Source organism: Gopherus evgoodei, unplaced genomic scaffold, assembly GCF_007399415.2.
Source record: "Gopherus evgoodei ecotype Sinaloan lineage unplaced genomic scaffold, rGopEvg1_v1.p scaffold_32_arrow_ctg1, whole genome shotgun sequence".
NCBI lineage: Eukaryota > Metazoa > Chordata > Testudines > Testudinidae > Gopherus > Gopherus evgoodei.
This window is the reverse complement of record NW_022059994.1, coordinates 4493431-4513380: the sequence shown is the minus strand read 5'-3', so window position 1 is coordinate 4513380 and position 19950 is coordinate 4493431. Positions and strand designations below refer to the sequence as shown.

Below are 19950 nucleotides of genomic sequence, written 5' to 3'. Positions count from 1 at the left end.
GGCTGAGAACCAGTCTGAAGGAGGAGGGGAGATGGGTGCTTATGTATGGGGAGGGAGAAAGGGACAGGCAGGCAATGGGGATAGGAATGTGGATGGAGGGTATGCTGACTGGAGGCCAGGGTGAGGCAAGGAGACGGACAATAGAAGAAGGGGTAGAAAGTGTCATGCTGGGGGTGGGGTGGAGGTGAGAATATGCAGAGGAGTCTGTGCCTGCTACAACACACTCCCCTCTAAGCCTGGTATGGAGCCAGGATCCAGAGTCTCACTATACTATCAGTAACTAACTCTGAAGCCTACCTGCAGAGCATTTCCTAGCCCTCTGCTGCTAGGCTATAGAGAGGATGACAACCTACTACTGGTATCAGTTACACTGGTAGCTCAAGTGGCCGAGGGCTGGGCAGTGGACCTAAAGGCTCCAACCTTGCTAGGTGTCAGTATGATGCCACAGTTTGCTTTTTAAAAAGAGGCCCTGTGCAGTTGTTGCTAGGGGGAGGGATGGTGAGCTCCTCCTGCTGCATGGGTTGCTCTAAGAACAAAAGGCTCCGTAAAAAAGCACTAGGCACGTCCGTACAAACTAAACTTTCATACAGTGACTTTATACTGCTCTATATGCTGCGATGTAAGAACAATGCTTATATTCCAATCAGTTTATTTTATAATAAAAATGAGAAAGCAAGGTATTTCCATCTGATTTTGTGAGCAAGTCATTTTTACGTGAGATGAAACTAAGGGGTAAACAAGACAAAACAGCCTCTTGCAAGGGGTACAGTAGCCTGGAACAGTGGAGAACCCCTGATTTAGGGAGCAGGATACAGGGGCCTTTCCACACTGGGGGGCTGGGCTCTGCTCCAGCCAGTTGAGAATTGGGCCGATTTTACCCTAATTGAGCCCCCTGTAGACAGTAAGTTTGTCAGATGACACCACAGCAACTCTGTGGACTGGAAAAGGTCTGAAAGGGGAGAGCCCCCTGGCTTAGCCCAAACACACAGGCCTGGAATTCAAGCAGGAGGCCTGGGCTGTCAGGCCTGGTTGACACTGTTGTGCTTAAGCCTGATCTCCATGAGCCCATACCAATGTGTCAGAAACTAGGCCCAAGGGGGGTATGAAATGAGGGCAGTGGGCTAGTCTGCCCTCCCGCCCCCCATTCCTTGTGAGGGTTCTTAAAGAGACTCAAGAGAGAAAAATTGGTTACTGTCTAGCAGCCTCCCCCCCCAGGCCCACATGAGCAGAGCGGGTCTAAGAGGGACCCAGGGGACCCCTCCGCTTGCTGTAGCAAAATCCCAGCCCCCACATGGGACATGATTTTATTCCCCAGCCCTGATGTGTCTTTTTCCTTCCTCCTCAACACTGCTTTGAGCCTGCAACCAGAGAGATGGCCTGAACTGCCCACTGCTGGCACAAGTTTGCCAGGTGGTGGAGCTGCTGATCAGCCCCACACTGGGCCCATGCTGCTCCAGTACCCAAGGTTGCAAGTGAGAGAGAGGTGCGAGTGCCAAACCCTGTACCCCGTTCTACATGGTTCAGCCTTTCCCCCTCTATGGCAGTAACACAGATGAATCCATCCCAATCAACCATTGGCCCCATGTGCGTCATGAGTTGTGGGGCCTCAGCCCAGCCTCCAGCAGGGCAGGCACCCTGCTCCCAATGCCCCCTCCCCACCAGCCACATGGGCAGAAGTGGCCCCAGCTCCCCTCTGCCCCCTTGAAGGAGTGAGTGGGCTGGACAGACACCCTCCGCGCCCAACCTCTTCGGCCAAGATAAATCCACATCCTCCGCACAATCAAAGCCACCACCAGCCACTTTTTTCCTTCCTGTTTTAATTGAATCCTGTCACACGGAACTAGAACAAAGCTCGAACCATCTTCGGAGCAGCTGCGGGGGTGAGAAGAGTCCAGCAATGGGGCACCATTCCCTCCCCGCCTGGTCCAGAAAAAACCATTCCAATACAAACCAGCCCTCCCCACAACTCCCTAACACTAACCCCCCTCCCACCCTTCATATAAATAACCCGTGGCCCTTCCAAGAAAGGAAGCAGGTGGCAAAATCCACCCCCTTTCACAGGTTTAGCCCCATCCCCAAAGCCGAGCCCCACCCCATCATTATAGCCACACCTCCTCTGCTATCCAGCTGCACAAAAGTCCTGCTGCAAAGGTGCAGGTGGGTGAATGGGGAGTCCATGATGGGCAGGGGAGGAGCTTTGGGAGGCCCCGCCCCTGCCTCACTCGCGGGGCCGGTTGATGATGACCTCGCCCAGGGCCTCCAGCACCTCGCGCTTGTAGTCATCGAAGTCGCCGTCAATCTGCTCGACGCTCTGCTCCTCCACCACCCACAGCTGGCAATTGGTCTCCGTGATCAGCCGGGCGTCGTGGCTCACAATGATGACAGCTGCAAGGGGAAGTGTGTGTGGGGGGGGGTTAGGGGAGCAGGGGGATCCTCCATTCCAAGAAGTGGGAGATACCATCCCACAGATGGGGGAGGAGGGGCATATGTTTGAGGGTATTGCCCAGGAAAATGCATGCTGGGTAGTTTGTGCAGGCCCTTTTGTGGGGTGGTGTCACTTGGTGAGGGGCATTATAGGAAGGGTTTTCAACCTCCTCCCCTCAGAACACACCAATGGGACCCATCCAGCCTCATATATTCCCTCCCTTCCCCACGGAGCAGACCAATGGACCCATCCTGCCCTGAATTCCCACCCCAGTCCCAGCCCCAGACCAGACCAACAGACCCTTCTGGCCCAGAATTTCCTCTCCCCACCCTTGGACCAGACCAATGGACCGTTCCAGCCTGGAATTCCCCCCACCCCCAACACCAATGGGCTCTTCTGGCCCAGAATTCCCTCCCCCCCCCTCCGACCCAGACCAAACTAATGGGCTGTTCCAGCCTGGAATCCCCTCCCCACCAGGCCAATGGGCCCTTCCAGCCCAGTCTAAGCACCCGCTGGCGTCACTCACCCCCTTTGTACTCGTTGATGGCGTCAGCCAGGGCATCGATGGACTCGATGTCCAGGTTATTGGTAGGTTCATCCTGGGGAAGAGACAATGGGCTGAGATGGCGACGGGGCAGATCCCACAGAGAACCCAGGAGTCCTGACTCCCAGCACCCCCCTGCTGCTCAAACGCACTGGATCCCACTCCCCTCCCCAGAACCAGGGACAGAACCCAGGAGTCCTGGCTCCCAGCCCCACCCCCCACTCTAACCCACTGGGCCTGGTGCTCTCCAGGGCTCTGTCCCACCTCTCGCCCCAGAGACACTCACCAGAATGAGGACATCAGGCTCTCTGCAGGCCAACTCGGCAAACACCACGCGAGCCTTCTGGCCGCCTGGGGGGAAGGGAGAGTGGAGCGGGGTGAGGGATGAGACGGGGAGCCCCCTCCCCACTTGTCTGCATCATCCCCCATCCCGGACAACCAAGCCCTTCCCACCTCCAACTTAAGCTGCTGGGTGCCCTCCTCCAACCCCCACCTGCCCTGGGTGCCCCCCTACTTCTCCAGACCCTGCCGCTTACTCTGTATACTCAGCCCCAAGTCTTCCCTAGAGCCCTATCCAAGGCCCCCACCCCCAGGCCCACCCCCTCCCCTCAGCCCTGCCCCCATACCGGAGAGCTTGCAGATCTGGATGGTGTGGGCATGGCTCTCGAGGCCAAAGCGCCCCAGGCACTTGCGGGCGTCCTGGTAGGGCAGGTTGAAGTTGCGCTGCAGGTACTCGGTCGCCGTCTCCTGCATGTTCAGCTGGTCGGCGTATTGCTGGTTAAAAAAGCCGATTTTCTACGAGGAGAGAGAAAGGGGCGTAGTCACCACTCAAAAGCACCGCCCCCTTGCTGCCGCTTCCCCTCCCTGTCACACCCTGGCTCTGCTAGTGCCCCTCAATTGCATCCTGCAGACCCCTGCTATCCCAGCCCTGGCCTCCAATCTCAACCTGCAGCTCCGTGCTATCCCAGCCCTGGGCGCCCCCCAGCTCTGCCAGTGCCCCCAGTCCCAATGTGCACCCTCCCCGCTATCCCAGCCCTGGGCTCACCCCCCAGATCTGCCAGTGCCTCCAATCCCAACCTGCAGCCCCCCTGCTATCCCAGCCCTGGGCTCCCCCCGCCCAGCTCTGCCAGTACCCCCGAATGCACAGCCCCCTGCTATACCAGCCCTAGCTCCAATCCCAACCTGCAGCTCCGTGCTATCCCAGCCCTGGGCGCCCCTCAGCTCTGCCAGTGCCCCCAGTCCCCCCAGTCCCAATGTGCAGCCCCGCCCTGCTATCTGAGCCCTGGGCTGCCCCTCAGCTCTGCAGGTGCCCCCATCAATCGGGCTCCGCTACCTTCACAAACCTCAGCATTTGGGTCCCGTTATTACTTACTAGTCTGTGGTTTTTCCTCATCTCCCCTCTTTTCTGAAAGGAAAAGAGAAAGGGGTGAATGGATACTACTTTCCTCTGCCCTCTAGTGTGTTAACAGCACACAGCAAGCCCTCACTCAGCACTGAAATGCAGCCACCTCTGGGGTGAGGCAGCTGAGGAAGAGCCGCACAGCGACACAAAACAGGGATTGCTCACTCAGCACTGAAATGCAGCCACCTCTGGGGTGGGGCAGCTGGGGAAGAGCTGCACAGCAGTTTAGGACAGGAGGGAAGGGGAATTCTGTCCCCAACTGAAGAAGACACACTGAGGGAGAACAGAATTGGGTTGAGTCTGGATTCGGGGGTTCCGGGAGGGGCCCCTTACCGGTGTGAGCTTCCCCGTCAGCAACAGCAGCAGTGTGCTCTTCCCTACGCCGTTTGGCCCCACGATGCAGACTGAGGGGCAGAGAGAGAAAGCAGCCATCAGTGACTCAACCAGGCCAGGAGGGCAGTGGGTTAGCACGGGGGCTTGGCTGGGACTGATTCATTAGCATTGGACTTCCCACTACCCGCCCCACGACTGGGTGGGGGGGGTGTTATTGTAGGGTCTTCTCAAGAGTGCTATGAGGCCCGCTTCGTTAACGTCAGATCTCTCGGGATGCTACAGGGTCTGTGCGGGCTGGTTTGTTATTGTTAAGGTCTCTCAGGCATGCGAGTGTGTTGTTGTAGGGTCTCCTGGGGTTACTAGGGGCTGACAGGCTGATTCGTTATTTTAAGGTCTCTCAGGGGTGCTAGGGGGGTTGCGCAGGCTGTTACTGTAGGGTCTTTCCTGGGGCTGAACAGTCCAATTCATTGTCGGAGGGGTGTTGGGGCTGTGTGCAGCTTTGTTATTGTAGGGTCTCTCATGAGTGCTGTGCCTTCACCAACTAGATCATCGTCATCGAGTTACTGGGTGAGGTTATTATAGGGTCTTGCCCACAGGTGCAGCCTGTACGCCCTGGTTCGTAGCGTTGCTAGGGCTATAGGCAGAGGGAGTTTTGGGGCTGCACGCAGGTCAGTTTGTTATTGTAGGGTCTCTCAAATACCAGCCAGTCACTCACTTCTAGACTCCATGTCTATCCCAAAATCCAGACTCTTGAACAGCAGCTGCTGTCCCTCGTAGCCAAACACGACACCTGCGGAGAAGGGGCAGGGAGGAGGGTGAGGGGTGCGGATGCACAACTGCTGGACAGCGCTCCAGGGGGACCTGCCCATAATGCACCACTCAGCTCTGGGGCTCCTGGGAAACCGGGGTCAGAAAGAAAACTCCTCAGCATCCTGTATCCTCAGAGGATGAAAAGGGGGCACTCACCGGGTGCTGAAATGCAGCCACCTCTGGGGTGGGGTGGCTGGAGAACAGAAACACTGCAATGTTACCCAACAGTTTGGGGGACGAAGTGAAGGGGAATCCGGTGATCCGGTGTCCATTTGTGGCCACAGGGTGGCAGACATCTGGGAGACAGAATGGATGTTTGGGGGGGGGGCGGGGGAGGAGAAATTAGATTTGGCCAAGACAGCAGGGTTCACACCCCAGGGGAGTTCTAATAATGTCACAGCGCCCCCTAGTGTCATACTGGGGCCAGCTCTGACTGTGACAGGAGAGCGCCGCTGTGAAGGCCCCCTACGCTGTGTGGGGACATACCATGCAGGCCCAGGATCGGAGGACTGAGCGACGGTGGGTCAGGAAAGGTGAATTTCACTGTGTATTCCCTGGGCCTCTTCAGCAGCTCGGGGGCCTCGTTAGCCTCTTCATCCAGGTTCTTCTTGCGGCATTTCTGCTGCTTTCGTGTCAGGGCCTCCTTGGTTTGCTTTTCCTGGAGACGAACAGAGCGACAGACCAATGAGCCCATCCAGCCCGGTATCTCACCTCCCTCTCTGTCACTCCAGATCAAACCCATGTGCCCATCTAGCCTGGTATCCCACCTCCTCCATCACCCCAGATTAAATCCATGTGCCCATCTAGCCTGGTATCCCACCTCCTCCCAGTCACTCTGGATAAAGCCCATGTGCCCATCTAGCCTCATATTGTGCCCCTTCCCTGCCCCCTCAATCAGACCCATGGACCCATCTAATCCAGCTCATCAGATCAGGAGGCCCATCTAGCTTGGTACCCCCTAGCTCCAGAGTCCAAGCAAGTACAATCCACCACACTGTACCACAGGGGGCAGTACAGTCCCATGGCAAGGAAGGGATGATTTTCATGTGACACCCAGCTGGGGCTCAGCTGCCACCCCTCAGCGTGAGGGGTGAGTGTTAACCCCATTGTTGCTTGGAAAGAGATTCTTAATTCAGTAAAATCCTGCAGCAGTGACTTCCCTGGGTCAACATGATGGGGCTAAATTCAAGGTAGGAAACAGCTGGATTGAAGGCAGTGGCCTCCTAGAGGGGAAAGGCCCCATATCCTATTCCTCAACTCCCCAAACCGCCGGTCCCCCCTGCCCTGGGGCTGGATCTCATGACTCACTGCTTGTTTCGTCGACTTCCCACCAGCCTTGAGGTCTTTCAGTTTCTTCTCCTGTTTCTCATACTGTTTGAGCAGCTCTTTCTGCTTCTGCTGGTACATCTTCTTGAAGGTCACTGCAGCAGAACGGGGGGTGAGGGGTTGTAGTTAGGGTGCTGCTCTGGGACGGAGGGGGGAGGAATCCGGGTTCGACTTCCCACTCAGCCACTTCCCCTCCCTCCCCACTTCCTCCCTGGGGGACTGTACCTGGGAGCCTCTGGATGTAAGCAAAGGGATCTCAACTCTTAGAACTAGAGGACGAGGCCTGTGGAGGAAGCTCACCATTCAGGAGAGCCAAAAATTTTTCATCAAAACTCTTTTTGCGAGGGAAAGCGGGGTTTTCAGCCAATGGAAAACTTGGGGCTCTCACATGCCCCTGTGGCACCTCATGGGACTTGTAGTTCAGGCACCTCACGCTCTCATTGTTGGCTCTGGGCTGAGCTCCCTGGCTGGACTACATCTCCCATGAGGTACTATGACACAGGGTTCCATGATTCAATATGGCAGCTCAGTGGGACGGATGCATCATGGGAAACAGTTTGGCCAAGGAGCTCAGTCCATAGGGAAGAACGGGGGTATGGGGCAACTGAACTACAACTCCCATGATGCACCAAGAGACCACAAACCCTACCCCTGAAAGGAGACCTAGGAGCAAACCAGCCTCCAGATGGGCTCAGATCTCTGGGTGACCCAACCTCCTCTTAATCCCCACTCTGAGCAGATCAGTCTCTGCAACAGCCCCAGCTGCTCCCCTGGTCCCCATTCATATAGTTCCCCTACCTCCTCTTCCTCCCCCTCACTGTAGTTGCCCCAGCTGCTCCCCCAACTCACTGTAGTTGCCCCGGTAGTAGAAGAGTTTTTGCATGTCCAGGTGGATGATGTCAGTGCAGACGTCGTCCAGGAAGCCTTGGTCGTGGGAGACAATGAGGAGAGTCTTTTTCCATGTCTGCAGGTAGCTGGGCAGGTGAACCGGGGACAAACAGAGGAGAATCAGACAGACGGACAGACGGACACTGGTCTGCAGCTAGGAGGGACACCCCAGCCAAGGGGGAGGGGATAGAGCTAGAACCCCCAACATACACCCCACGGTGGGCTGTAGGGCAGCCTCACTTAGCCCAGCAGTGGGGGGAATCTACAAATGGGAGCTCTCCTCTAACACCCCCCACCACAAACTGGGCCCCATGCACCCTCCCTGTCGCCCCACCAGGGGGAAATCCCAGCCAGTCCAAATCCTGGCCCACAGCTGAGACCCCTGCCCCATAGGGGAAACCCCCAGAGTCCAAACCCTGCCGCAACAGAAACCCCCTCCCCCCAACACAGCTTATAACCCACCTGACTCCTGCCCCCATCCCACCAACCCCCATCTACCTCTGACAGCCAGCGAGACCCCTCGCCCCACCACAAGGGGCTAAGCACAATTCCCCCAGTGTGGGACTCCCGGGGTCCACTCCCGCACAGTTGCTGCTCACTGAATGGACTCCCCCTAGAGCTGGCAGCTGCTGATGTGAGCCAGGGAGCCCCGGCACTGAGGGGAAAGGTTTCTCCAGGGCTGGGCACTCACTTGTTGAGCCAGATGACAGCGTTGAGATCCAGGTGGTTGGTGGGTTCATCCAGCATCAGCAAGGTGGGCTCCATGAACAAGGCCCTGAAGGAGATGGAGTGGGTGAGCGGTGCCCCCTAGTGACTGCACCAGGGCAAGGGGACTGGCTGGATCAGGGAACGAGACACAGGGCCTTTCCCTTCTAGGGGGCCCTGGTTCCAGACTGGATCGTTCCCATCTGGGTGTAACGAGCTATCAGGTCTCAGCCTAGCCCCAAGCAAAGCAGGTGCCCCAGTGCGTGGCGTGTGACATGCCCCCACCAACAGATCTACTGCATTGACTCACCCAGGTCAGCACATGTGAGATCACGGGCCCATTATGCTGCCCCCACCCCCGCCAGCCTCACCTGGCCAGAGAAACTCTCATGCGCCAGCCACCTGAGAACTTCTTGGTCTGCCGGTTCTGCATCTCGGGGTTAAAGCCCAGACCGGCCAGGATGCGCCTGGCTTTGGCCTCCGCTGCGGCCGCCCCCGTGGCCCGGAGCTCCTCATACACCTGTGCAGGGGGAGACGGGTGGATTCACCAGGAAGCCTTCGCTTCCTCCTGATGCTAGAGCCTCCTCCTCTACAGCCCCTGGCTCCCTCCATTTCTCCCCTCCCCAGACCCCTCAACTGCCCCTATGCTTCACCCCCTTGCCCACTCTCTGCTCCCCCACACTACTACAACCCTCCTTCATCCCCCTGCATGCCCCCCCCTCCTGGTTTGCCCTCCCCTCCCCTGCTCTCCTCCTCACAGCAGTTGCAATGGTATAAAAACCTGTAAACAGTGGCTTAGCCCCCCACCCTCCCAGCTATTTCCCTTTCCCCACTGCCCCCCTTCCCTCCCCCACATCCCCCGTACCTTTTCCAATTGCTCAGCCACGCTGTCGTCCCCTTTCTCCAGCAGAGCCTGCAGCCGCTTCTCCTCCTCCAGCAGCTTCAGCCGCTTGGTGTCGGCCTTGAGCACTGCCTGGACTGCGGGGGTCTCATCCGCTATCACCTCTGGGGGTGGGGAGGTAGGGGCGGAAGAGGACTCAGTGAGTGCAAGGTTCCCTGCTCTAACCACTAGCCCCCACTTCCCTCCTGGAGGCAGGGAGAGAACCTTGGAATCCTGGCTCCCAGCCTCCCCTGCTCTAACCACTAGACCCCACTCCTCTTCCAGAACCAGGGAAAGAACCCAGGAGTCCTGGCTCCCCCCAGCCCCCACGTACCTTGCTCGCACAGCAGCACGTCAATGTTAGGGGGGATGCTCAGGGCCCGGTTTGCAATGTGCTTCAGCAAGGTGGTTTTGCCCTTCCTACAAAGGGGGAGGGAACAAAAGGGTGAAGCAGGGAGGGAGGAAGCAAAGAGGAATCTGCAGCACAGTGCCCCCTAGCATCGCACAGGGGTAGCTCTAACCGCGAGGGGAGAGCACCCCTGGGAGGGATCCATCCATCTACTTACCCGTTGGGTCCCACCAGGCCGTATCGGCGCCCGGCCACAATGTACAGGTCTGCGTTGACGAAGAGCTCCTTGCCATGAGCTGAGATGCTGAATTTCTCCAGCTGCAACCACATAGGGGAGAGATCAGAAAAGATGGTACGACCTCCCCCATGCCAGATGTGTGAAATGGTATGACCCATTATTGGGGGAGTCGCCCACCCCACCCCAGAATACCCTGCCATCTCATGGTATGACACTCCCTCCAGCCAATGGTCCCCATGACCACCTCTTGGTACAACCCATTTCCTCTCCCATTTGCGCAACCCCCCCTTCAGATGGCATAACCCAATCCCCGCAATCCCCAATAATATGACTCCATATAACTGTGTCACCCACTCTATATCCTTGCCAGATGGTATAATCCACTCTATGTCCTCGGCCACCACCACCAATGGCCCCACCATCTCATGGTACAACCTGATCCCCTAGTCCACTCCTCACATCCCCATACGGTGGTGTCATCCACTCCCATCCCCCTCTTACCACATGGTTCAACTCAGTCTCCCACCCAACGCCTGCTGCATGGCACAATCCAGACCCACCAATGGAGGGAAGGGAGGGGCTTAACCCCTTCCATGCTGCTGCTGGTCCGCCTTGTAGTGGGAAATACCAACTCCATCAACATGGGAGGGGAGAGGGGGAGAAGGAAAGGGAAAAGAAGGGGGTGGAATTATGGGACATTAACCCCTTCCACGTGGCTGCTAAAGGGAAGGCATCACAACGGGAAACACCAGCTGCTGACCATATTGGGAGAGTGGAGGGCTGGCGGGGGGGTTGACGCATTCCAAATAAACTCGGGGGTAGGGGAGGTACCTTGATGTCGGAGGCGTTCTCCAGCATGGCCTGGCGCGAGGACAACTCTGCCTGAGACACCGAGAAGTCGTTCTCCGCCGCGTTGGCAGCCTTCAGCGTTGCCACCTGCCGCTCAAACTCCAGCTGCAGGAGAGCGTGAGATGATGCCCCGGCCAAGGGACTCTCTCTTCCCCTCCCCTCTAGCCAAGGGACCCTCCCCTCAGTACCCAGCCTGCCTGGGGGCCATCATGCCCAGCTAGGTGGGTACCCCAGCGGGGAGCCTATCAGGCCAGGACTCGCTCTGGGGGTGGGGGGACACGCACAAAATGGATCCACATTAGTTAGCCTCTCCTCCTCCCTGCAAGCAATTCCTACAATGCTTCAGTACCAACTGGATGGCTGCAAAGGATTCTGGGAACACTGGCATGTGAACAAGAAGTGCGGCTAAAGACAGCTGGGAGCCACCCCACTGGAGGGGGGTGATCACCACACACAAGGGGTTGGAGGAGCCTGTTTGGCAGAAGCTTTGCCCCCTCCAGGAAGGATCCTCCCACCCAGAGCTCACCTGCTTCTTGAGCTTCTTTCTCTCTTTCTTGCTGAGATGAGCATAGGGGTCATCGTTCTTCTTCTCCCCCTCGTCGTCCTCATCCTCCTCTGACTGCTGTACCGACCACAGGAGGCTGGTTACCAACAACACTTTCCGCCCAGAGCCGGGATAGAACCCAAAAGTCCAGGCGCCCAGCATCCCCCCAACCACTAGACCCCACTCCCCTCCTAGAGCCAGGGATAGAACCCAGAAGTCCTGGGTACCAGTTCCACAGCTTCATCCTCTTCTGATATGCCTCAGCCCTACTTCTGCAGTGATCCCCTTCCAGGGGGCAGAAGGAAGGTTGGCTCCATGACCATTTACCCTGGGCCTCTTTGCTGAGGTTGCCCATGAGGGACTGGGGGCCAGCTGGATGCTGGGAGTGAGCTGAGAACCCACCAAGTTGTCTCACACCTGAGCCAGCCCAATGAATGCAGTTCGGTTTGAACAGGGCAAACCCACCCCCGCCGCCGAGAGGATTGTCTTACGGGCTCGCTGCCTCGCTTGGGCTTCTCCTTGCTCTTCTCTGGCTCCTCCGTGTCTTCCTCCAACTTCTCCTCCTCGGACTCCAGAGCAGCAAATTTATTCTGCAGCGGAACAGAAGCCAGTTCAGTCAGTCAACCACAATGAGCAGGGACCACTCTCCCAGAGCCAAACTGCAGCCAGCTCTGGGGTGGGGCAGCTGGGTACTGGCCACACAGCGATATTGCACAGAGACTCCTTGTGCAGCACAGCGCCCCCTAGCGCCACACTGGGGCCAGCACTGACCATGAGGGGAGAATGCTCCCTATTGAGTCCACCACCTGGTCCTTGCAGTACAGCGCCCCCTAGTGTCCACCAGTAGTAGGGAGCCCCCCATGAACACTCACTTGGGCTGGTTGATTCTTTTTTCCTTTGGTTTTTTCCCCAGCTTCACTGGATTCCGTCTGTTTATTCACAGTCTGGAAGGAGGAGTGTGAAGGAGTTCAGGACACTCAGCTAACCAGTATCCCATCCCCCTTCCTCTCCAGGACCCCAGATCACCCCAATAGGCCCGGTATCACCCCTCCCTGTCTGGATCAGACGAAAGGGCCCATCTAGCCTGGTATGCTGGCCTCCTTTTGCACCGCGCCACATCAGACCAATGGGTCCAATTCCAGAGTATTCATGGGAAGCCAGCCCCCATAAAGCTAGCTGGGCCATTCTGCCTGAAGGGGAGAGAACCCAGGTGTCCTAATTCCCAGTCCCCTCCTTGCTCTAACCCACTAGACCAGGGGTAGGCAACCTATGGCACGCGTAAGCTGATTTTCAGTGGCACTCACACTGCCTGGGTCCTGGCCACCGGTCCGAGGGACTCCGCATTTTAATTTAATTTTAAACGACGCTTCTTAAACATTTGAAAAACCTTATTTACTTTACATACAACAATAGTTGAGTTATATATTCTAGACTTATAGAAAGAGACCTTCTAAAAACATAAAAATGTATTACTGGCATGCGAAACCGTAGAGTGAATAAATGAAGACTTGGCACACCACTTCTGAAAGGTTGCAGACCCCTGCACGAGACCCTCATTCAGCTCCCAGAACCAGAGATTGAACCCAGGCGGTCCTGAGTCCCAGCCCCTCCTGCTCTAACCACTAGACATCCCTCCCTCCCTCCCAGCACTGGGACTAGAACTCAGGAGTCCTGGCTCCCAGCTCCCACCTGCTCTAACCCACTAGACGCCACTGCCCACCTTGCTTGCTTTGCCTTTGGGTTTGGGTTCGGGTTCCTCTTCACTCTCCTCCTCTTCCTCGCTCTGGGCCAGAACAGCAAAGCCTGATCCTCCTCCCTGGGAGCCGTGGGAGAAACAAGAGCATTTATAAACAGCAGGGTCAGATTAAGTTAATAACCTCAGTTCCTAACACCAGATACATGTTGTGCAGCACAACGCCCCCTAGTGCAGCGCTAAGGCATTGGGCCAGCACTGGCTGCGAGGGGACAGTGCCCCCTACAGCGCCCGCATCCTGTTCCCCGCGGCACAGCGTCCCCTAGTGCAACCCTGGGGCACTGGTTTCCACACGCCAATCCCGCTGAATCTTGTAAATGCCACCTTCGCACCTGCTGCCTCCCTTTGTTCTTCTCGTTTTTCCTGCTCTTCCTCTTTTTATCGTCGTCTTCTTCCTGCTGAGAGCATAGAGCAAATCCTGGCCCGGTGAGACGCGCTGTCTCTGACTGTACCTGACCCAGCCCAGCATCCCCGCCTCACTGCCCCAGTTAGACCCCTGGCCAGCGGAGCCAAAACTCATACCCAGCTGGTTGGCTAAGTTATTCTGCCACATGGGACTCCCAGCCTCCCCTGCTTTAACCCACTGGACCCCAATTCCCTCCAAGAGCTGGGGAATAGAACCCAGGCGTCCTGGCTCCAGCCCCCAGTGCTCCCCTCTCCCCTCCCAGAGCTGGAGAATAGAACCCTAGAGTCCTGGCTCCAGCCCCCACTGCTCCCCACTCCCCTCCCAGAGCTGGGGAATAGAACCCAGGAGTCCTGGCTCCCAGTTCGCACTGCTCCCCACTCCCCTCCCAGAGCTGGAGAATAGAACCTAAGAGTCCTGGCTCCAGCCCCCACTGCTCCCCACTCCCCTCCCAGAGCTGGGGAATAGAACCCAGGAGTCCTGGCTCCCAGCTCGCACTGCTCCCCACTCCCCTCCCAGAGCTGGAGAATAGAACCCAAGAGTCCTGGCTCCCAGCCCCCACTCCACTCCCAGAGCTGTGATAGTTCCAATCCACGCCAGACCTAGCCATGCCCGTCCCAGTTAAGACCAATGGGAACCACGCAACATGGGGGCAATGGGAGACTGACCTGTTTTCTCTTTGGCTTGTCGTCCTTTGTCAACTTCTTGCCTGGCTGCTTCTCCTCTTTGTCGTCAGGTGGGGCCTGCAGGGGGCAACATGTCAGCCCCACAACTTGGCATTGGAAGAGTTACCCCACTCCCAGGGGAGCAGCGACCTCCCCAGTCTAATCCCCCTGGGCTCCGGCCAGGCTTGGCACGAAACATCTCTAGCAGAGGGGGCTCCCGGACCCTCCTTGGGGGGAGGGGTGTGATCCCCCAGGCTGTTGGGGGGGACGGGATGATCCCCCATTTCCTTGTCCTTTAATAGATCTGGGAATCCAGAAGTTCTACCTTCCAGCCTCCCTATTCTAACCACTAGGCACCACTGCCCCCGCCGGAACTAGGGATAGATAGAACCCGCAAGTCCTGATTCCCAGCCCTCCCTGCTCTAACCACTAGACCCCACTCCCCTCAGAGCTGAGGAGAGAACCCAGGAGTCCTGACCCCCTGCCCTGCACCACCACTGCTCTAACCCACTAGAAGACGTCCCTACTCCGTGCTGGATTTCGTCCAAGCGAGCTAACCTGGTTGATCTTGTTCTTATTGGGTTTGGCAGGTCTCAGCGTCTCTTCCTCCTCCTCCTCCTCCTCTTCCTCACTCTGCTCCTGGCTCAGGGCGGCAAACACGTTCCCTCTCTAGGGGAAGGTAAAGCCAAGGTCGTTAGCAAAGGGTGGACATTTCCTCTCTCCCCCACACCAAGAAACCCACGGCAGGATCACCCCCCTACAACCTATTCCTTAAGTAGATGCCCCCTCAGGTCCCATCTCAACCGGGTCAGGACTGTGCCCTACAGCCTGTTTCCCAGCGCAGGACCCTGCGCAGTCCGTGTGTAGACAACAACCCCAACCCCTGGGGCTCCTTCCAGCCCACCCCCAGTTACAGCCCATTCCCTTGTGCAGGGCCCCTTGCAGCCCAAGCCTACAGAGCTCTCCTGAGCCCTGCGGCTCCTTCCAGCCTAGAATCTCACCTTCTTCTTCTTCCCACCTTTGGTGACGGGAACAGTCGCTGGAAAGGAAACAAGACTTTAGGGATCGATGGAAGGGAGACGCAATCACTCCCGCCATGGGGAGCTAGCCCCATAGAGCTCTTGGTCCTCCAGCACCTTGGGAGATCTGGGATGGGAGGGGGAGGGCTTCCTGGCGGGTTATCATCCTCTAACTCCCTGCTGACGCACGTGGGGCTGGCCTCTCCTGCCGCAGGGGCAGGGACTGGAGCGAAGGGTCTAGTGCAGTGGGGCAGGGACTAGGAAAAGGCAGGCCATGGAGAAGAGAGACTCATGCTTCCATCCCATGGGGCAGGTCTCAGGAGGGATTGGAGAGGGCCCCCCCTCTGGGCTTGCTGGCAGGATGGCGCTGTTTTTTATACCCCGGAGATGGCACCACAGACACTGTCTACCTGCCCCCCTGCGCCAGGCGTTACCCACCGCGTTAACCCCTCACACACCATATTCCAGGGCGTGGAACTGTGGCAAGATGAGCTCCTGCCAGCTGTCCAGATTAATGACTTGGGGGTATGGAACCCAGGAGTCCTGACCTCCAGGTCCCACCCCCGCCCTAACAGTTACCCCTCACTTCCTTACCAGACCTGGGAATGGATCCCAGGAGTCCTGGCCCCCAGCCTCATCCTATCTCACCTTCCTCATCCTCATCGCTGCCCGGAGCCGACAGCTTCTTCAGCTTCTCGATCAGCTGCTGCTCTTCCTCATCCTCCTCTGCCTCCTTCTTCTTCTTGTCTTTCTTTTTCTCTCGTTTCTTTTTCTGTTGTTGAAGCTTGGGGGGAGTGGGGGAGACAGAGATGAGGCGTGTCAGGGGGATCATATCCCCCATGCACACAGCCCATGAGAACCTGGGGTGCAGGGTAGCCCTGGTTAAGGAAGGCATCCCTTTCTAACAGCAGAGTTATTGTAGGTCCTACAATAACATCCAGCAGCCCTCCGGGAGAGTTCCTTTAGCTCAGTGGTTCTCAAACTTTTGTACCAGCAAGGCTTTGAGTGCAACCCCCCCTTACAAATTAAAAACACCTTTTAACATATTTAACACCATTATAAATCCTGGATGCAAAGCAGGGTTTGGGGTGGAGGCTGACAGCTCGTGACCTCCCCGTGCAATAACCGAGCGACTCCCCACGTAATAACCTCGCGATCCCCTGAGGGGTCCCGAACCCCTGTTTGAGAACCCCTGCTTTAGCTGCTCACCTGTTGCTGCTGCTGCTCCTTCTCTTTAATGACAGCCTGCTGCTCGCTGACTTGTTTTTCTTCCACGGCCAACTCCTCAAAGAACTGGGGAGGGCAGCAGGGATAGATTAGAGCTCTGCTTCCCCCCCTCAGGAGTCCTAGTGGTGAGGGAAGGGCACTCCAGCTGGTGACCATTCCCCATTTCATTCACGCCCCCCGGGCAATGGGAGACTGCACTGTGCTATGGGAGATCCAGCCACCTTCCCTTGCCTGTCCCCTATCAGTGAGGTCTGAGACACACAGCTACTTCTCCCCATTTTTAGTACTGACAAACCCCAGTTGAGATCATGGCTGGACGCTGCCCAGACACACAGGGAGAGACAGTCCCTGCCCCAGCTGAGATCAGGGCCCTGTTGTGCCGGGTGCTGCACAGACACACAATGAGAGACAGTCCCTCCCCCAGCTGAGATCAGGACCCCATTGTGCAGGGCGCTGCACAGACACACAGGGAGAAACAATCTCTGCCCCAGCTGAAATCAGGTCCCGTGTGACAGGCGCTACACAAACACACAGCAAGAGACAGTCCCTGCCCCAGCTGAGATCAAGGCCCTGTTGTGCCGGGTGCTACCCAGACACAGAGCAAGAGACAGTCCCTGCCCCAGCTGAGATCAGGGCCCCCTTGTGCCAAGTGCTGCCCAGACACACAATGAAAAACAGTCCATGTAACTAGCTATATGGTGAGAGGAGATATTAAGGCACAGAAAGAAGTGATTTAACTCAAGTCACGCAGCAGGGTGGGTGTAGGAACCGAGGTCTCCTGAGTTAAAGGCCAATGCCCTGCCCACTAGGCTCCTGTACCAGAGCTCACACCTCCCCCAGCATGGCCCGGCTCAGTCCCACTTCTTACCGACTTCTTGGTCTTTTTGTCCTTCTTGCCTTTCTTCACCACTTTGTCTAAAACATGTTTGGAGAGATTAATCCAGGTGGGAGAGAACCCAGGAGTCCTGGTTCCCAGCCCCTCCACTCTAATCCATTAGACCTCACTCCCGTCCGTAAGCTGGGAATAGAACCCAGGAGTCCTGGTTCCCAGCCCGACCCTCTAATCCATTGTCCGTGAACTGGGAATAGAACCCAGGAGTCCTGGCTTCCAGACCTCTCTATCCACAACCACTCCCTCCACTGCCCAGGCCTGGCTGGGTCCCACCAGGTGCAGTTCTTGTGGGTGGATGTGTGGGCACATCTTGCCCTCCACTCTCACCTTAGTCCAGATCAGCCCTGGTTCAGCCCATTGCTCCCTCCCTCTGAGCCTGGTTCACCTCAGTGTCCCACCAGGTTCAGACCCAACCCCCCTCCCACCAAATAATCCGGCTTCAGTTCTAGCTCCACTCCTTCCTATCTAGCCCAACCTCAGAACTCCCCCTCCTGACAGTCTCTTCCCCATTAACCTCCTTTCCACTTCCCCCCACTTTCCTCCAGGAGTTCTTCCCCCCACATCAGCCAGCTTAGGGTCCAGCCCCTTCTCCCCCTGCTTTGGCCCAATTCAGTCCCTCAGTTTTTATTCCACTCCTTGGCCAGGTTCTAACCCCACCACAGCACAGTCCCAACCAGTACCATCCCCTGCAGCCAGCCCAGTCCCACCCAGTACTTCCGCCCCCAGCACTTCCCCCAACCCAATCACCCCCCAGTTCTCAGTCTACCCACCCCGGCCCAGTCCCCTCCCCAGCCCAATACCTCCCCCACGGTTCTGTGCCCCTCCTTACAGCCTGGTACAACCACCCCGGCCCTGTGTATCCCCCCGGCCCAGTCCCCTCCCCAGCCCTGTGTACCCCCTCCAGCCCAATACCTCCCCCCTCGGTTCTGCGCCCCTCCTCACAGGCTGGTACAACCACCCCCCGCCCCAATCCCACCCGGCCCTGTGTACCCTCCCCCGGCCCAGTCCCGCCCGGTTCTCTGCCCCCGGTTCTCAGTCTGCCCGCCCCTGCCCAGTCCCCTCCCCAGCTCAATACCCCCCCCCGGTTCTGTGCTCCTCCTCACAGCCTGGTACAACCACCCCCTGCCCCAATCCCCCCCGGCCCTGTGTACCCCCCCGGCCCAGTCCCCCACCCCAATCCCCCCCGGCCCTGTGTACCCCCCCCCGGCCCAATCCCCCCTGGTTCTCAGTCGCCCCCCCCCCCTCCAGTCCAACCACTGCCTGCCCCAATCCCCCCCGGCCCTGTCTCTCCCCCGTCCGGTCCGCTCACCTGCGGCCTCCCCGACCTTCTGCTCCCCATCCCCGATCCACTCTTCCTGCGGCGGCCGCGGCGGCTGCTGCTGCTTCCCCCCCTTCGGCATGGCCGGTCACCGCGCCCAGCGCTCACATGCAGCCCCGGCCAGCAGCTGGGAAACCTCACCACTGCGCCTGCGCGGAGCGGCCCGGCCTGACCATCGAGTGCCGGAAGCGCCCAGCCCAGAGTGGCTCCCGCCGCACCATGGAGCGCCCAGAGGGCCGCGGAGCAGTAGAGACGCACTGTTGTGTGGCTAGACAAGTCCTTTAACTCCAATGATGTGATTCGGTCTTCCATGGGTGTGGGGGCTGCTGATTGGGGGCAGGGAGGCCCCCTCTCCAAGCCAGGCCCAGCCTGGGGGGCTCCCTCCCTGTCCCCCCAAAGACAGGGGGCAGCTTATAGGGCAGGCAGCATCCCAAGGCCCCATCACACAACTATCGCACCGAAGGAAATGCCACTGTGCTACCTCCATCTGTTCCCCGCACTGGGAGCCAGGACTCCTGCGTTCGGTCCTTGCTGTGCTGTCTGCGGCTGCTGGGCTGGGACAGGTGGTTTAGTGCAGGGGTTCTCAAACTGGAGGTCAGGACCCCTCAGGGGATCGCAAGGTTATTACATGGGGAGTCACGAGCTGTCAGCCTGCACCCCCAACTCCGCTTTTCCTCCAGCATTTATAATGGTGTTAAATATATAAACAAGTGTTTTTATTTATAATGGGGGGGTCACACTCAGAGGCTTGCTATGTGAAAAGGGGTCACCAGTACAATAGTTTGAGAACCACTGGTTTAGGGGGAGGAAACACAAAAGCGCAGCTTTGTAGCAAGCACTAGGGGAGCAACAGGGACAGGAATAAGAGCCAAAGGTTGAACATCAGGGATCCAGAGGAAGGATGCCAAGCAGAGGACCCCCTGACAACACCCGCCACCCCTGGACGCTGCCCAGAGGAACTCTATCCCAGGGAGGCCACATGCCTGGGCAGGCATCTTTTTGAATGGTTCGTCCCTCATCCAGTATGGGGACAAAAAGAGATGTGGTTTTATCTGGTGTCGGATGGGGGAATGCAATTCCACCCCCTCGGGCTCTTAAAGAGCACACCACCCTCCCTGCATGTGGCATGACCTCGCAGGCACTGTCATACCAGCAGGAATGAGAGAGCATGCTCCTAAAAATGGTCTGTCCTCCCACCCAGTGTGGCATGACCTTGCATGTGCCATCATTCTGGCAGGGCTGGGATGATCCTGGGAATAGAATCCAGGAGTCCTGGTCAAACATGTGAAGTATTCTACTCTCTCTTCACAAAACTAACCAGTTGAATCATGAGACAAAGTAATATATATAGTATTGGACCAACTTCTGTTGGGGAAAAAT

At 57.6% G+C, this 19950-nt stretch overlaps 1 protein-coding gene across 4 annotated transcripts; it reads right to left on the bottom strand.

The window, feature by feature from the left end:
- Positions 1–1789: 1789 nt before the first annotated feature.
- Positions 1790–18714, bottom strand: ABCF1 (ATP binding cassette subfamily F member 1). 4 transcript variants are annotated; one of them, XM_030543632.1, is made up of 28 exons: positions 18562–18714; positions 17229–17275; positions 16343–16426; positions 15782–15917; positions 15116–15153; positions 14673–14783; positions 14118–14192; positions 13379–13444; positions 13014–13109; positions 12166–12237; positions 11785–11883; positions 11276–11371; positions 10732–10854; positions 9880–9980; positions 9648–9733; positions 9299–9438; positions 8805–8953; positions 8420–8503; positions 7690–7814; positions 6823–6935; positions 6001–6172; positions 5420–5494; positions 4705–4775; positions 4342–4374; positions 3596–3764; positions 3256–3320; positions 2952–3024; positions 1790–2385 (listed from the first exon to the last, which is right to left on the bottom strand). In XM_030543632.1, the coding sequence occupies exons 1-28, from the start codon at positions 18650–18652 to the stop codon at positions 2219–2221; spliced, it is 2757 nt and encodes a 918-aa protein (XP_030399492.1). In that variant the 5' UTR covers positions 18653–18714; the 3' UTR covers positions 1790–2218. The 4 variants fall into 4 exon arrangements, with proteins under 4 accessions (XP_030399492.1, XP_030399494.1, XP_030399493.1 ...); XM_030543634.1 differs by having other exon boundaries at positions 11276–11368; XM_030543633.1 differs by having other exon boundaries at positions 13379–13441.
- Positions 18715–19950: the final 1236 nt, after the last annotated feature.

Coding starts and splice junctions, on each gene's coding strand:
- ABCF1 (XM_030543632.1), bottom strand. CDS start 18,652: ATGCCGAAGGGGGGGAAGCAGCAGCAGCCGCCGCGGCCGCCGCAGGAA. Junction 14,784..15,115: donor AAGGTGGGAAGAAGAAGAAG/GTGAGATTCTAG, acceptor ACCTTCCCCTAG/AGAGGGAACGTGTTTGCCGC. Junction 2,386..2,951: donor CATCAACGAGTACAAAGGGG/GTGAGTGACGCC, acceptor TTCCCCTTGCAG/CTGTCATCATTGTGAGCCAC.